The sequence below is a fragment of the Oncorhynchus clarkii genome, chromosome 7, assembly GCF_045791955.1.
Source record: "Oncorhynchus clarkii lewisi isolate Uvic-CL-2024 chromosome 7, UVic_Ocla_1.0, whole genome shotgun sequence".
NCBI lineage: Eukaryota > Metazoa > Chordata > Actinopteri > Salmoniformes > Salmonidae > Oncorhynchus > Oncorhynchus clarkii.
In genome coordinates this window covers 17,416,167-17,432,495 of record NC_092153.1, presented here as the reverse complement: position 1 = coordinate 17,432,495, position 16,329 = coordinate 17,416,167, and the positions used below count along the sequence as shown (strand labels likewise).

Below are 16,329 nucleotides of genomic sequence, written 5' to 3'. Positions count from 1 at the left end.
CCTACGGTGAAGCATGATGGTGACAGCATCATGCTGTGGGGGTGTTTTTCACCGGCAGGGAATGATGAACAGAGCAAAGCACAGAGAGATCCTTGATGAAAACCTGCTCCAGAGTGCTCAGGACCTCAGACTGGGGGGCGAAGGTTCACCTTCCAACAGGACAACAACCCTAAGCACACAGCCAAGACAACGCAGGAGTGACTTCGGGACAAGTCTCCGAATGTCCTTGAGTGGCCCAGACAGAGCCTAAAAAACGGGTTTTCTTTGTCATTATGGGGTATTGTGTGTAGATTGATGAGGAAAACAGTTTTTTTTAAATACATTTTAGAATACGGCTGTAACCTAACAAAATGTGGAAAAACTCAAGGTGTCTGAATACTCTCCGAAGGCACTGTACATCCTGGAATAATCCGTTGCTGAGATCAGTTGCATTACCTAATGTCATTTTTTTTGTTTACCTTTATTTAACTAGGCAAGTCAGTTAAAAACAAATTCTTACTTTCAATGACGGCCTAGGAACAGAGGGTTAACTGCCTGTTCAGGGGCAGAACGACAGATGAGATTGAACTTGCAACCTTCCGGTCTTGAGCGCAAGACAGCAGTCTTAGCTATGTGTTACCCTGGGAAACAGACACATTCCGGAGAATCCATTTTACTCTGACTCTGTGGGCGGGACAGACAACATGGCACTGGTTTTCTCTGGGGATTTCAGAGGCTACATTTGGAACTGAAAAATGGGTGTTGACACAGACTTAAGACTGAAACAGCAATATTTATGTGTATTTAGATGTACATTTTGTCTTCCTTTAATAATTACAACATTACATGTCTGATATGTATGATTCATCTTGACAAAATGTCAAGGTCATAATAATCCGTAACCAAAATGATTGACAAGGGACACAATTATTCCATTGGTTATTTATTCTCAAAGTCTGATGTTTGTGGAAAAAGGAACAAATGGTGGTGTAAAAAAGAAGAGACAAACAGAGAAAAACAATTTTTTGGCCCCCAGTTTTAGGCAGTCTTGATAAACAAAGAGACATTCTGGAACAAAACTAAACCGAACAGGACGTCTGTGTCCCAAATACCCTATAAGGGTACTACTTCCTTGTTCAAAAGAAGTGCACTATATAGGGAATAAGGTGCCATTTGGGACAAAGCAAAAAAAAAAAAAAACATGAGCTCTGTGAACTTCAAGGCCTTCATGACACAATAGACTGCTGCGAGAATTAATCACAATAAAATACCCAGTTTCACATTTACCACAATATAGACTAGAAAATCATATCTACAGCAGAATAGCAGAGACTGGTGCAGACTGGTAGCTTACTTCACTATAGATCACCTGAACATGAACGCTTTGGCACCCTTACGCTACACACCACCTCATTGGCTGACGTGATATGATGTCACAGGATGGGAGAGAGGAGAGAGAGGTCATGAGAGCGAGAGAAAGAGAGCGTGAGAGAGCAAGAAAGACAGAGAGAGCGCGAGAGGAGAACCATAAAGGGGCTAGATGAAGAGAAGGGATACATAGAGAAAAGAGAGAGGAGACAAAGAACATGCTGTGATGGAGTAGGTCCATTCCTTCCTCAATCCCTCCAGTACCCCTCTACACTGTAATAACAGTACTGGCACTGTACCGACCTGTATATAAGAACGTTATATAACTCCATTCTCCTGTTTCTTTTATTTTCTTCTTCTGTCGCATTTCATGTGTTTTATTTCTCATCTGTAATACTACCGTTATTGCGCCTTTTTTGGTAAAGAGCCCCCAATGAAGGTTCTCCCTGTACTGTTTTACACCTGCTGTGTCCTGTGCATGTGACAATAACGCTTGATAACAAGTCATAATAGCAGCACTGAAAATATAGCGTGTCTCATGAAATTTAGCAAGACGTTTAAAACGATTTCAAACGACGTACATCTTCCAGGTTTCATGGTCCTTTTGGAATTGGACCTAAATGTAATGGCACGACTAGAGATGATCATAAGTCTGTGGCTCTAACTACAGTATCTTGGAGTATTGTCCAATCTAATGTAAAGTATAAATGTTATTTAATTTGTTTCCTTTTGACATTCTCACTGTATATATATATATATATAAAAACTCATTTTTAAACATTGTGTTTCCTTTTAACTAAATACATGCAAAGTATTCAACATCTATGAGACAACACAAATAAACACGAGACCAACACTTAATAATTGTAGTACCTCAAAATCGTGTTGATTTGTCATCAATACTAACCACAGCATGCTCGCATTATCAAAACATACATAACATTACATAAACGTTGTATAGCCATAAATAAACTGCAGCTATATACATTTTCCAGTTGACCCCATATAAAAGTTCAATCTACTAAGGCTGTGACTATACCAGTATTGCAATATTTTTTCCATGGCAATTTTTTTTTTTTACAAGAAGCAGACATAACTCTTTGGTCTATTAAAAACCTGCTATATGTAAATAATGCGTGCGATAGCATGGGAAATAAATACATGTGAGTCTGGGTGACAACATAATGTTTATTTCCAACATTAGGGCTGTTTTCCCCAAATAAGTGAAATCCGCTTCGTGTTTTGTTTCATTGCCACGCTACCAACAAGTATCGCGTTACTGATATTGTCCAAGCCCTAGCGTCTATCTTAGCTCATTCATTTAACTCAAATAAGATGATCTTTTCATTTTCCCATTCGACATGGTTATATTGTTGAAATAAGGAATCATTTTGTTTAATTCTAACTATTTCACAGTCATCGTCCAATAGCTGTTAGACACTCAGATCCAGGACATGGAAACTGTGTGCGCAATAATGTGCAAAGATCCTTCTGAGGCAAAACCCCACAACTTGCCTTTGCAACCTAATCGTTCACTTTAAAAAGGTACATTCATCGGGAGTTAAAAACAACAAACACCGTCCTTCAGGTTCTATTCAATCAAACGGGCGACCCGGTTTCTAGGATAGGTCAAAAACAGCATTATTCCTGTACAGAAAATGAATTGATATTGACATCATGTAGTTTCACTGGTAAAGGGATACTTCAGGATTTTGGCAATGAAGCCCATTATCTACCTCCCCAGTCGGATGAACTCATGGATACCATTTTTATGTCCCTGCATCCTTCATCCAGTACAAAGGAAGTTAGAGGTAGTTTTGCAAGCCAATGCTAACTAGTGTTAGTGCAATGACTGGAAGTCTATGGTCACAGCTAGCATCTGGTACCATAGACTTCCAGTCATTGCGCTAACGCTAGTTAGCAACTTCTTTCAAACTACATGCAGAGACATAAAAATGGTATCCACAAGTTCAACTGGATCTGGGGAAGTCGATAAAGGGCTTCATTGCCAACATCCTGTAGTATCCCTTTAATTAAGTTGGTCAGCACATTAATCCAAATGTACATACTTGCTGCAAAGGAATGCTAATTTCACTTATCACACTAACCAGTTTTCATTGAACTTGCCACAAGTCTACCTGACACTATGCTAGTGACTAGTGTTAGTCTCTAGAATTGGTGGATCCCTTCTATTCTCAGGCAGGAGAGAGGATGCCTCAGCCAGCCCGTTGACAGAACGCTGGCTTTGCTGCTCCTCAGTCCCCACAGATACCTCAGACCGTGTGCTATTCTTCAGTGACAGTGTAATATCATTACCGTTCATGTCTGTCTGAAAGGCAGATTGACAATTATTGTCATAAGTCTTGTCCTGGAGGCAGAACTGAGCGATTTCCCTTTAGATAGGCCAGCTGCTGAGTCAAAATTGGCTATATTGTAAAAATATATGAAAACAAACATGTGCTTTTGATCTTAAGGTTAAGGTTAGGCATTAGGGTCAGCAGTGTGGTTACGTTTAGGGATAAGGTTAGGTTTAAAATCTGATTTTATGACTTTGTGGCTGTGCCAGCTAGTGACCACTCCGCAGAGCTGCCTCTAGAACAAGATTCATGATGAAAAACGCTAACCTGTGTCTGATAGGGCTGCTCATGGTGTAGTGTACTAGTCTCCCCACTGTGGGGAGTGTTGCTCTGCTGTGGGGCTGAGGAACAGGCGTTGGCTGCTGGTGCTTTGTCAGTGTGGGGAAAATGCATATACAGTCGCTCTATCTGGCTGAGGTGGTCTGTGTGCGGCTCAGAGGTGGTTTTAGGCTGCTCCTGTGACACGACCGTGGGGCCATCGGTGGCCCCCTCCCTGTTGGGGAGTGAGGAAGCTTCACTAGGGGCTTTGGGTGTGGGGTTCAAGTTGGCTGAGTTGTCCATCTGGTAGTACCCTGATGAAGGGTTGTGGTAGTATGAGTTGGGGTTAGCGTGGTTGGTGTTGGTGTGTGTGACATCAGTGTAACCCAACACAGAGGAGAGAGGAACCACCTCTGTGTGAGAGACTGGTGGTCCACTCACCCCCTCCTCCATAGACTCACAGTCATCTTCCTCCTCCTCCTCCTCTTCTTCCTCCTCAGAGTCACTAGTGTGCAGGCTGTCGGTGCTGCAGTCAGAGAGGCCGCTACATAAACTACTACCATCGTCCTCATCCTCGTACTCCTCCTCATCGTCTTCCTCATCTTCGTCTACTTCCTCTTCTAGATGCTGCTCTGCGTCGCTGGCGCTTGGCAGGTGCATGATGGGAGCCTGCAGGACTGGGATGTTGTCAGACATCAGGGGGTACTGCAGAGCACGCTGGACAGGGACGTTGACTGGTAGTTCTCCATGGTAACCATTGCCATTGGTGACCTGTGGTTGTTGTTGTTGCTCGCGGCTCTTTTCAAGCTCCAGCTTCATGATGGTGTGCAGGAAGTGGGTGCGAACACGGATGGGGTTGAACTCGATGCGGCCTGTGCTGTTACTGCAGCCCTCCTTGCTGCAACCGCACGGGAATGACATTCGATCTACCTGTACAGACAGACAACCAACGCCTCAGTTAGCCTCCAATACTGGACGGTTCCCATTTCCAATGAATAACTAACACATAGACAGATGTAGAAACATAGCAGACGGTCAAACAGACAGACAGACAAACAAGGAAAAAGACAGACAAACAGCCAGGCAAACATCCAGCCAGCCAATAGCGGGCCAGCTATCATTTAACAGGCAAACATACTGACAGAGGTAATTCAGGAGACCCTCACCACAGCTCCATTTACCTGGCACTTGATGCCGGCCAGGCTGCAAGCGCAGGTCGCGGGGTTGCACAGCCCCCTGCAGTCACAGCCGCACTCCTCCCGGGACACCCGGATGGCCCGCAGCTCATGCTTCTCCTCCACGTCGATGCGTCGCACCCCGGACTCCCGGAGGAGAGCGCGGCGCCGCCTGGTGGTCATCGGCTGCAGGAAGAAGTACTCGTCCACCTCCGTGTTGTCCAGGTCGATGTCGTCCTCTGAGATATCGTCCAGGGTCAGCGACTCGGCCTCGTCCGACTCAACAGTGCCATTATTGGTCAGCTGGAGGAAAATCACACGAGTAGATGGTGATGCTCTCTAGCGATGCACACTGAGTATACCGAACACCTTCCTAATACTGACCGCTTGTGTTAGCGCATCCCCTTGTGTTTGATTAGAATCACTGCGATAACGCAGCTTAAAGTGCTAGTGAATACACTGAATAACTACATTATAAACAATGTAAAGGTCATTTTGACTAGAAAGGACTGTGGCACTCAGGTTATCCATGTAATTTGTCATTAACCTTGAATTCATAACCTAGTCCTATTGCCACCCTGCTTTCCTGGTTATCTCCGGCTTACAAATGGGAAAACATTCCTTTCCTCATCTCTCTGCTATGTTAGCTGATTTCTAGCACAAAAATAGTTGGCATGCTACACATCGGTGTACAATGTAATGCACTTGGAGAAGTGCCACTGTGAATGTTTTACGCAATCTATTATTAATAAACTGCCTTTGCCACTGCACTAGTGGACATTTTAATACAAAGGCGTTAAAGGCACAGTCCAAACCTTTAGTTAGACGGAGTTTACTACCTTAAGTTTGATGGGGGTTGACTAGGCAGAGTTGATTACTTTGAGTTACATTCACTACCTTTAGTTATATGGAATTGACTAAAGTTGACTAGCTTTAGTTTGATGGAGAACTAAAGTTGACTACATTTAGGTTGATGGCGTTGACTAAAGTTGACTACCATAAGTTTGATGGAGTTGACTACCTATAGTTAGACTAGTGGTTCCTAAACTTGGGGTCGTGACCCCGTGTGGGGTCATGAAAATGGGGTCGCGGGAAAATGTCCAAAACCCTGAAGAAAAACAACGTACACTAGTGTTCAAATGTTTGGGGTCACTTAGAAATGTCCTGGTTTTTGAAAGAAAAGCACATTTTTTGTCCATTAAAATAACAGAATACAGTGTAGACATTGTTAATGTTGTAAATAACTATTGTAGCTGGAAACGGCAGATTGTTTTTGGAATATCTACATAGGCGTACAGAGGCCCATTATCAGAAAACATCACTCCTGTGTTCCAAAGGCACGTTGTGTTAGCTAATCCAAGTTTATCACTTTAAAAGGCTAATTGATCATTAGAAAACCCTTTTGCAATTATGTTAGCACAGCTGAAAACTGTTGTCCTGATTAAAGAAGCAATAAAACTGGCCTTCTTTAGACTAGTTGAGTATCTGGAGCATCAGCATTTGTAGGTTCGATTACAGGCTCAAAATGGCCAGAAACAAATACCTTTCTTCTGAAAGTCGTCAGTCTATTCTTGTTCTGAGAAATTAAGGCTATTCCATGCGAGAAATTGCCAAGAAACTGAAGATCTCGTACAATGCTCTTAACAGAACAGCGCAAACTTGCTCTAACCAAGATAGAAAGAGGTGTGGGAGGCCCCGGTGCACAACTGAGCATGAGGACAAGTGTCTCACAAGTAAGCGTCACATAAGTGTCTCACAAGTCCTCAACTGGCAGCATCATTAAATAGTACCCGCAAAACACCAGTCTCAATGTCAACAATGAAGAGGCGACTACGGGATGCTGGATACCTTATGTCAGACTAATTTGCAAAAGCCCCATATTAAAAGTATGTGATGGTCACAATAATTTTCAGATATCAAAATGGGGTTCTGGGCTAAAAAAAAGTTTAGGAAAGTTAGATGGAGTTGACCAGGTTATCTCTTGACTACCTTGAGTTTGATGGAGTTGAGTTTCTCCTCTTTGAGGTGGTCTCGCAGCATGTCTCGGTGGCTTCTCTCCTGCTCCACGGCGAACTCCCCCAGAGTGTAGTGCTGCACCCAGCTGTGGCGCGTGGACATGCCTAGGGTGCTGCCGCCCTGCGTGGGCACGCTGGTGAAGCCCTGGCGCCGGCTGAAGTAGTACACCGTCACACTCTCAAAGTGCACATTGCGCACCAGCAGGCGCTTTTCACGCCTCAAGATAGAGGAGGCTGTTAGAGGGAGGGAGAGAAGGAGGGATAGGGAGAGAAGGAGAGAGAGGGAGAGAAGGAGGGATAGGGAGAGAAGGAGAGAGAGGGAGAGAAGGAGGGATAGGGAGAGAAGGAGAGAGAGGGAGAGAAGGAGGGATAGGAGAGAAGGAGAGAGAGGGAGAGAAGGAGGGATAGGGAGAGAAGGAGAGAAGGAGGGATAGGGAGAGAAGGAGGGATAGGGAGAGAAGGAGAGAGAGGGAGAGAAGGAGGGATAGGGAGAGAAGGAGGGATAGGGAGAGAAGGAGAGAGAGGGAGAGAAGGAGAGAGAGAGAGAGAAGGAGGGATAGGGAGAGAAGGAGAGATGGAGGGATAGGGAGAGAAGGAGGGATAGGGAGAGAAGGAGAGAGAGGGAGAGAAGGAGGGATAGGGAGAGAAGGAGAGAGAGGGAGAGAAGGAGGGATAGGAGAGAAGGAGAGAGAGAGAGAAGGAGAGAGAAGGAGAGAGAGGGAGAGAAGGAGAGAGAGGGAGAGAAGGAGAGAGAGGGGGCATTTAGAGACAAAGTATCACTATAGAAATGTTTTACTTAACCTTTATTTAACTAGCCAAGTCAGTTAAGAACAAATTACAATGACAGCCTACCACAACCAAACCTGGACGACGCTGGGCCAAATGTGCACCGCCCTATGGGACGCCCAATCACAGCCAGATGTGATACAGCCTGGGTTTGAACCGGGGACTACAGTGACACCTCTTGCACTGAGAAGCAGTGCCTTACGACCGCTGCGCCAATCGAGAGTATTGCTGCTATTGATATCCCTATGGACCTTTTGAGTGAGTTCTAGCATCCCTAACATCCTCCCTGTCATCTAAAAACCCACAGGGAGCAGGAGCTAGGGGAGATCACCCCCTATGACTCCTAAAGAGAGATGAAATCACACTACTCCCAAGAGTTACATCCTGTTTCTCCCTATCATTCTAATACCGCTGAGGCTCTCTATGCTGGTGGGGCTTGAAGGAATCCCAGCTGATTTGAAAAGCAGTAGGTGAGGAAGAGGTTCTCGTAACTGGGAGTTTTTCCACTGAAAAGAAGGCTACTCACTAGCTAAATGTAAGGCGCTATTTCATTCACTTGGGGTCAAATAGTTGACAGTGTTGTCCAAAGTTGGAAAAGCTAGCTTTGTTAGTTAAGCAGTCAAGTACATGCATGCTGGGTAAGCAACTCACGGGCGACGGGGGTGGAGGGGCCGGGGTTGACGCTGTCGCTGCTGTTCCCGCTGTCGCTGCCGGCAGAGACCTCGTCATCGGACCCCCGGAAAGAGAGGCAGGGGGAGGGGCTGTCCACCTCCACCTCCTCAAACTTCCTCTTCAGGATCCCACTCATCCTGCCGTAGGTCTACCACCCAACGTCTGCCCCTGAGAGAGAGAGAACGAATGTGGTAAGAAATGTTATTACCGTTATTGCACAAGAGTGTACATGGTCGCTGAGCAAACCCATGCTACTGTACATGGTTGCTCAGTTCATGCCATGGTGGGCATTGATCTCTCCCAACAGGTATAGGCGATGAGGTAAGTTGCTAGCTAGCATTAAACTTATCTTATAAAAAACAATCAATCAATCAATCAATCATAATCACTAGTTAACTACACATGGTTGATGATATTACTAGTTTATCTAGCATGTCCTGCGTTGCATATAATTGATGTGGTGCGTATCGTTGCTCCAATGTGTACCTAACCATGAACATCAATGCCTTTCTTAAAATCAATACACAGAAGAAAATATTTTAAAATCTGCATATTTAGCTAAAAGAAATCCAGGTTAGCAGGCAATATTAACCAGGTGAAATTTTGTCACTTCTCTTGTGTTCATTGCACGCAGAGTCAGTGTATATGCAACAGTTTGGGCCGCCTAATTTGCCAGAATTTTACGTAATTATGACATAACATTCAAGGTTGTGCAATGTAACAGGAATATTTAGACTAATGGATGCCACCCCTTAGATAAAATACGGAACGGTTCCGTATTTCACTGAAAGAATAAACGTCTTGTTTTCGAGATGATAGTTTCCGGATTTGACCATATTAATGACCTAAGGCTCGTATTTATGTGTGTTATTATGTTATAACTAAGTCTATGATTTGATAGAGCAGTCTGACTGAGCGATGGTGGGTAGCAGCAGGCTGCACTTTCGTGCATTTTGCCAGCAGCTCTTCGTTGTGCGTCAAGCATTGCGCTGTTTATGACCTCAAGCCTATCAACTCCCGAGATTAGGCTCGTGTAACCGATGTGAAATGGCTAGCTAGTTAGCGGGGTGCGTGCTAATAGCGTTTCAAACGTCACTCGCTCTGAGACTTGGAGTGGTTGTTCCCCTTGCTCTGCATGGGTAATGTTGCTTCGAGGGTGGCTGTTGTCGTTGTGTTCCTGATTCGAGCCCAGGGAGGAGCGAGGAGAGGGACGGAAGCTATACTGTTACACTGGCAATACTAAAGTGCCTATAAGAACATCCAATAGTCAAAGGTTAATGAAATACAAATGGTATAGAGAGAAATAGTCCTATAATTCCTATAATAACTACAACCTAAAACTTCATACCTGGGAATATTGAAGACTCATGTTAAAAGGAACCACCAGCTTTCATATGTTCTCATGTTCTGAGCAAGGAACTGAAACATTAGCTTTCTTACATGGCACATATTGCACTTACTTTCTTCTCCAACACTTTGTTTTGCATTTTTTAAACCAAATTGAACATGTTTCATTATTTATTTGAGGCTAAATTGATTTTATTGATGTATTATATTAAGTTAAAATAAGTGTTCATTCAGTATTGTTGTAATTGTTATTATTACAAATAAATAAAATAAAAAACAGTCAGATTAATCGGTATCGGCTTTTTATGGCCCTCCAATAATCGGTATCGGCGTTGAAAAAGCATAATCGGTCGACCTCTAACCACTATCTACTGGATTTAATGGCTGTGTCACGTCTACTCCCACTCCTCCCCTTCTGCGTTTGACGTAGCGGGTATACTAACCATCATGGGATCCATCATTACACACACCTGGCATCAATCATTACGCACACCTGCACGTCATCATTATGCACACCTGGACTCCATTACCTCACTTATTACCTCCCCTATATCTGGCACTCCCTTAGGTTCTTTCCCCAGTCGGTATTATTCCTGTGTTTATGTATAGACTCTACTGTTGTCTCGGTTCATGGTTGTTTTATTAAAAGTTTCACCTGCTTCTCGACTCTCGGCGTCTCTGTTACAGAATACTGACTACAACAATGGAAGCAGCAGGAAAACAGAGTATCTCCCAGACGGTCGACGAGCAGGGATACCTTCTACGTCAACACCATGACCAGCTAGTACAACGGCTATGGAAGAGGTTCTTCACAGTGTGCAACGTCTTGAACATACCCGGAAGCGTTGCCGTCAACTAGCGTAGGATACTCTACAACCAATTGACCCAGCGAGCCGGCACAACCAGCACATTTAGCAACCCGCTCAGGTCAGGGAAGCCTGTTTGTCCCTCCCGGATAAATATGACGGCACCCCATCTAAATGCTGTGGCTTCCTACTTCAGTGCTCCCTCTACTTTATGCACCAAATGGGAGCCCCCACCACGAGAGGTCCAATGTTGCCACGGTTATTTCTCTGCTGACTGGGCGAGTGTTGGAATGGGCCACGGCCGTCTGGGAGAGGAGAGTAGGAGCTAGATTCATGAGGGGTTCATGGCTCTGTTCAAATGCATCTTTGATCATCCCTGGAGGGCAGAGGGGGGTGAGCGCCTACTCCAATTACAGCAGGGGGACCAGACGGCTGCCAAGTTTTCGCTCACCTCCCGGACAGTAGCAGCATCCAGCAGATAGATCGAGTGGGTGTTTCGTACGCTATTCAGAAGAGGTCTGCACGAGTAGGTCCAGATGGAACTGGCCTGTCGATGACAACCTCTGCTTGGACGCACTCATTGTGATGGCCGTCCCTCTGGATATTCTACTTCGGCAGCGTCGGCACTCATCGCTTCTCTCAGTGAACACTCTGGATCAGAGCCTGAACACATGGAGCTAGGGGTCACATGCTTCCCCGTGACGCAGACTGAGCCAGATGGCGTTCTGTCTGTATTGTGGTCAAGGACTTCCTAATCTGGGATCCACAAGAGCAGAGTCACGTGATCTTCCACCTCCTGGGGCAGGAGTGAGTATTCCACCTTCATCACTTTCTGCTAAACTCTTTTTGGTGTCCATCATACTAGTTGACTGTCCCTCATGTACTGTGTCTACAGCGTTAGTGGATTCCGGTGCCACAGGGAACTTTATTGACCAGACTCTTGCCTCCTCTCTTAACATCTCATACGGTTCAAGCCCTCAATAGTCGGCCACTAGGATCCGGAACCATTACACACTTCACCCAACCACTCACCCTCACCGTGGCGTCCATTCATCAGGAGAACATCCCCTTCTACATTACCAGTTCACAAGATCTCCCTTGGCTTCAATGCCATAACCCCACCATCTCATGGTCGAGAATGAGAATCAGACTGGTTACCCGAATGCTGGTTCTACGTCGGTTGAGAGTCCTGTGGTTGCCCTTCAGCCCAACAACCCAGGTACACCAGGACCTGGAGGAGGTATTCTCCAAGACCTGTGCAACCTGTCTTCCTCCTCATTGCCCCTGGGACTGTGCCATCAACCTGCTGGCAGGGTCTGTGCCTCCTCGCAGGAGCATCTACTCTCTGTCGGTGGCTGAGACCCAGGCCACGGAGGATTACATCCAAGAGGCGCTACTACAAGTATTCATCCGCACGTCCTCTTCTCCTGCGTCAGCTGGCTTCATCTTTGTGCCCAAGAAAGATGGAGGGTTACGTCCATGTATTGATTACAGAGGACTCAATGAAATCAGCACAAAGTACTATTACACTCTCCCATTGTTTTCCGGCAGCTGTCGAAAAGCTCCGTGGGGCCCGTTTTATTTATTTTTTTTTTACCAAATTGGACCTGCGGAGTGCAAACAAGCTCATCCACATCCGGGAGGGGGATGAATGGAAGAATGTTTAGCACGATGTCTGGTCACCACGAGTACTTGGTGGTACCATTTGGCTGAGGCAATGCTCCATCAGTGTTTCAGGCATTCGTTAACTTCTTGATGCACCCATCCCGTTAGCGGGATCATTTTCGTCAATTGCTGAATTGCAGAGCGCCAAATTCAAATTAAATTACTAAAAATATTTAATTTTCACGAAATCACAAGTGCAATATAGCAAAACACAGCTTAGCTTGTTGTTAATCCACCTGACGTGTCAGATTTCAAAAAAGCTTTTCGGCGAAAGCTATCCAAGCGTTTATGTTAGGACATCTCTCTCAGTAGACAAAACATTACAAACAGATAGCAGCAAAGTAGATTGGTCACGAAAGTCAGAAAAGCAATCAAATTAATCGCTTACCTTTGATGATCTTCGGATGTTTGCGCTCACGAGACTCCCAGTTACACAATAAATGTTACATAAAGATTATTTTTAAATCCAAAAACCTCCATTTACAGGTGGTGGGGATACCCACAGAACCTTGTCGCCCTTCAAGTAGCCTCCCGTAACCGGCGACAGTGCGCACAGGAGCCGGGAGACATTCTACCCGACCAACGACCCAAACCATCAGCCGAGGTACAGGCACCCGGGAGAGGAAGTCACTATCGGAAACACGAAGCCCCCTAAAGAATGCTACTCGATTGTCAAGAGAACCTGTGCCACGGATAAGTAGGGGAACAGTGCCAGCCATCCCCTAGTCTCGCACACAAATAGATTCAAGTGAGGGCAGTCTGAGCATGCACCGAGTCGAGACATACAAGACAACCAACGTGAGTATCTTGGGGCATGGTCGCGAATCCGATCCCGGCTTGTTAGCCTTCGTCGTTTCGGTAGCGTAAGCCAGCTTACTTATTGCTATAGCCAGGCCAAGCAATTAGAAGAATAACTAATTGTTTGTGATTGGGAAACGTATAAGAATCGTACACACTTCAGCACACAACATCCAGGGGGTGAGCAGTCTCTACCACTACGGGACAGTTGAGATGGCACAACGTAAGACAGTCTCGTGTTCCAATTGTGTTTTCGCCAGGGTGCGACTCCCCATAGTGTGTTGTACCAAAGTTGACTGACTGAAAGGGAACACGCATCAAGGAATGCACACACATGTAATCACCTGCACTCTGCGTGCACACACATGTAATCACCTGCACTCTGCGTGCACACACATGTAATCACCTGCACTCTGCGTGCACACACATGTAATCACCTGCACTCTGCATGCACACACATGTAATCACCTGCACTCTGCGTGCACACACACAGGACTCATAGAGGGATGCTTTAGACATAATACACAGATGTTGCAGTGGCAGCTCTGTCCCCCCCTTCCCATCCCCACTCCACATACAGTACAGGACATCTCGCTGTCATACTGTGTTCAACCGGGCTGCATCTTGCCTAGCCATCTTGTTTCAAGAGGACGACAACGGAAATAAGTCCCAGACGTTGTTGTGTGTCCATGATGTTACTCATGTGCCTGTATGGCTTCTCAAGTTTTATGTGTTCTTGTTTTTTGTTTTTAAATGGTCGAGTGAATAAACTAAACTACAATTCAAACACAAACCCCACGGTGACAGTATGGGGAGATGGTGGTGGTGGGAACTGGGTAAGGGTCACTGTGGCTATATCCAAGCATCATGTACCGACTTCCTACACTTCATTTCAGTCATGTATTCTCATTCCCATCTTCAGAATCCAGCACTCCGTGCACCATGCTACCTATTCCTTGAAAACCCTGCGGTGGTTGCCATGACAACAGTGTCATCATATACATGTGAGGCATGTTTAATTCGGACAGTCGTCGCCTGTTTTAGACATTATGGATACTATGTGCAAAACAATACCACTTAAAACGGTGGTTTACTGTCCACACAAATCCCAATCTCATTATAAATGCCTGCTTACTGATGGCCACACAACAGGACCTGAGGCTGCAAGCTTCTCCCTCTGTGAACTGGTACCGGATGACATCATGCATCACAACAGAACAGAACACAGGAGCAGACTACCCTGCAATGGTAGTGAGAGAATAGGTGGAGGGAGACTCGTCCTCCCCTTCGCTCGCTAACCACCTCTCTCTCTCTCTGTCTCTCTCTCGGAAGAACAGTAAGCTGTGCAGCAGGATATACACTGGGAACACAACGTTACATAAGCTCCCTCCACACCAGATGCTACACATAGTGTCCTGTGCTGAATGGATCCCATTCGCGAGTTCCCCCCCATAAAAAGTAAAAGTACCAAAGGTGAGGAAATATTACCACCACACTTCAATAATGTATGTGACCACTGACTGACCTGTGTCGTATCGCCTTGCAAACTCCAGGAATCCTCTAGCGCTTCCCCACATTATTCACTACATAAACGTCCACATCGATAGGGCTCCCAGAAGAACAGACCTTGCTGCTACCCTCTTACTCTGTTGTTTAGCACCCAGGAGTCTGTCTAGGGTTCACAATCTTTCTCTCAATTCAATTCAAAGGGGCTTTATCATGGGAAACATGTGTTAACATTGTAAAAGCAAGTGAAGTAGATAATATACAAAAGTGAAATAAACAATAAAAATGAACAGTAGACATCACACGCACAGCAGTTCCAAAAGAATAAAGACATTACAAATGTCAAATTGTGTTTATATACTGTACATTGTTGTAATGATGTGCAAATGGTTAAAGTACAAAAAGGGAAAATAAATCAACATAAATATGGGTTGTATTTACAATGGTGTTTGTTCTTCACTGGTTGACCTTTTCTTGTGGCAACAGGTCCAAATCTTGCTGCTGTGATGGCACACTGTGGAATTTCACCCAGTAGATATGGGAGTTTATCAAAATCGGGTTTGTTTTCGAATTCTTTGTGGATCTGTGTAATCTGAGGGAAATATGTGTCTCTAATATGGTCATACATTTGGCAGGAGGTTAGGAAGTGCAGCTCAGTTCCCACCTCATTTTGTGGCAGTGTGCATATAGACTGTCTTCTCTTGAGAGCCAGGTCTGCCTACGGCGGCCTTTCTCAATAGCAAGGCAACGCTCACTGAGTCTGTACATCATCAAAGCTTTCCTTAAGTTTAGGTCAGTCACAGTGGTCAGGTATTCTGCCACTGTCTACTCTCTGTTTAGGGCCAAATAGCATTCTAGTTTGCTATTTTTTTTGTTAATTCTTTCCAATGTGTCAAGTAATTATCTTTTTGATTTCTCATGATTTGGTTGTGTCTAATTGTGTTGCTGTCCTGGGGCTCTGTGGGGTGTGTTTGTGTTTGTGAACAGAGCCCCAGGACCAGCTTGCTTAGGGGACTCTTCTCCAGGTTCATCTCTCTGTAGGTGATGGCTTTGTTATGGAAGGTTTGGGAATCGCTTCCTTTTAGGTGGTTGTAGAATTTAACGTCTCTTTTCTGGATTTTGATAATTAGCGGGTATCGGCCTAATTCTGCTCTGCATGCATTATCTCTCTCTACCCCCTCTCTGCCTCTCTCTCTCTCTCTGGTGTTGCTTGCTGTCAGCTTTCTCAGACAGTTTCTCTCTCCCCTCTAGCTCTCTCGCTATCTCGCTTTCTCTCACCCTCCGTTTCCACACAAAGACTCGTTAGCTTGTGCTGGCTGAAGTGCTGAAGCCTGACTGAGGTAGAGGAGGAAGTCCTTGGAGATCACATAAAGAGAAAGAGGATAGAATGAAAGAAGAGGGGAGAGAGAGAGAGGGGGGGGGGGGTGTACTCAGACAATTTCGACAAAATAGCAAAAAGGGCAAGGAGACAAAATCTCCCTTTTGTAATCCCAAACCCTGCACTGCCCCCTGTATAACAGACAGACACAACAACACTGTGTCACTTTACAGGCTCAAGTTGCCACAAATAGCATGGAGATGAGTGACAAAGCTTAGT

The 16,329-nt window shown here is 45.2% G+C and overlaps 1 protein-coding gene across 2 annotated transcripts; it reads right to left on the bottom strand.

Moving 5' to 3' along the window:
* Window positions 1-3,815: 3,815 nt before the first annotated feature.
* On the bottom strand, window positions 3,816-8,760 carry LOC139414133 (cysteine/serine-rich nuclear protein 3-like). Of its 2 annotated transcripts, none has more exons than XM_071162013.1 (4): window positions 8,590-8,760; window positions 7,127-7,386; window positions 5,129-5,440; window positions 3,816-4,892 (listed from the first exon to the last, which is right to left on the bottom strand). In XM_071162013.1, the coding sequence occupies exons 1-4, from the start codon at window positions 8,744-8,746 to the stop codon at window positions 3,891-3,893; spliced, it is 1,731 nt and encodes a 576-aa protein (XP_071018114.1). In that variant the 5' UTR covers window positions 8,747-8,760; the 3' UTR covers window positions 3,816-3,890. The 2 variants fall into 2 exon arrangements, with proteins under 2 accessions (XP_071018114.1, XP_071018115.1); XM_071162014.1 differs by having other exon boundaries at window positions 5,144-5,440.
* Between the last annotated feature and the right edge of the window lie 7,569 nt (window positions 8,761-16,329).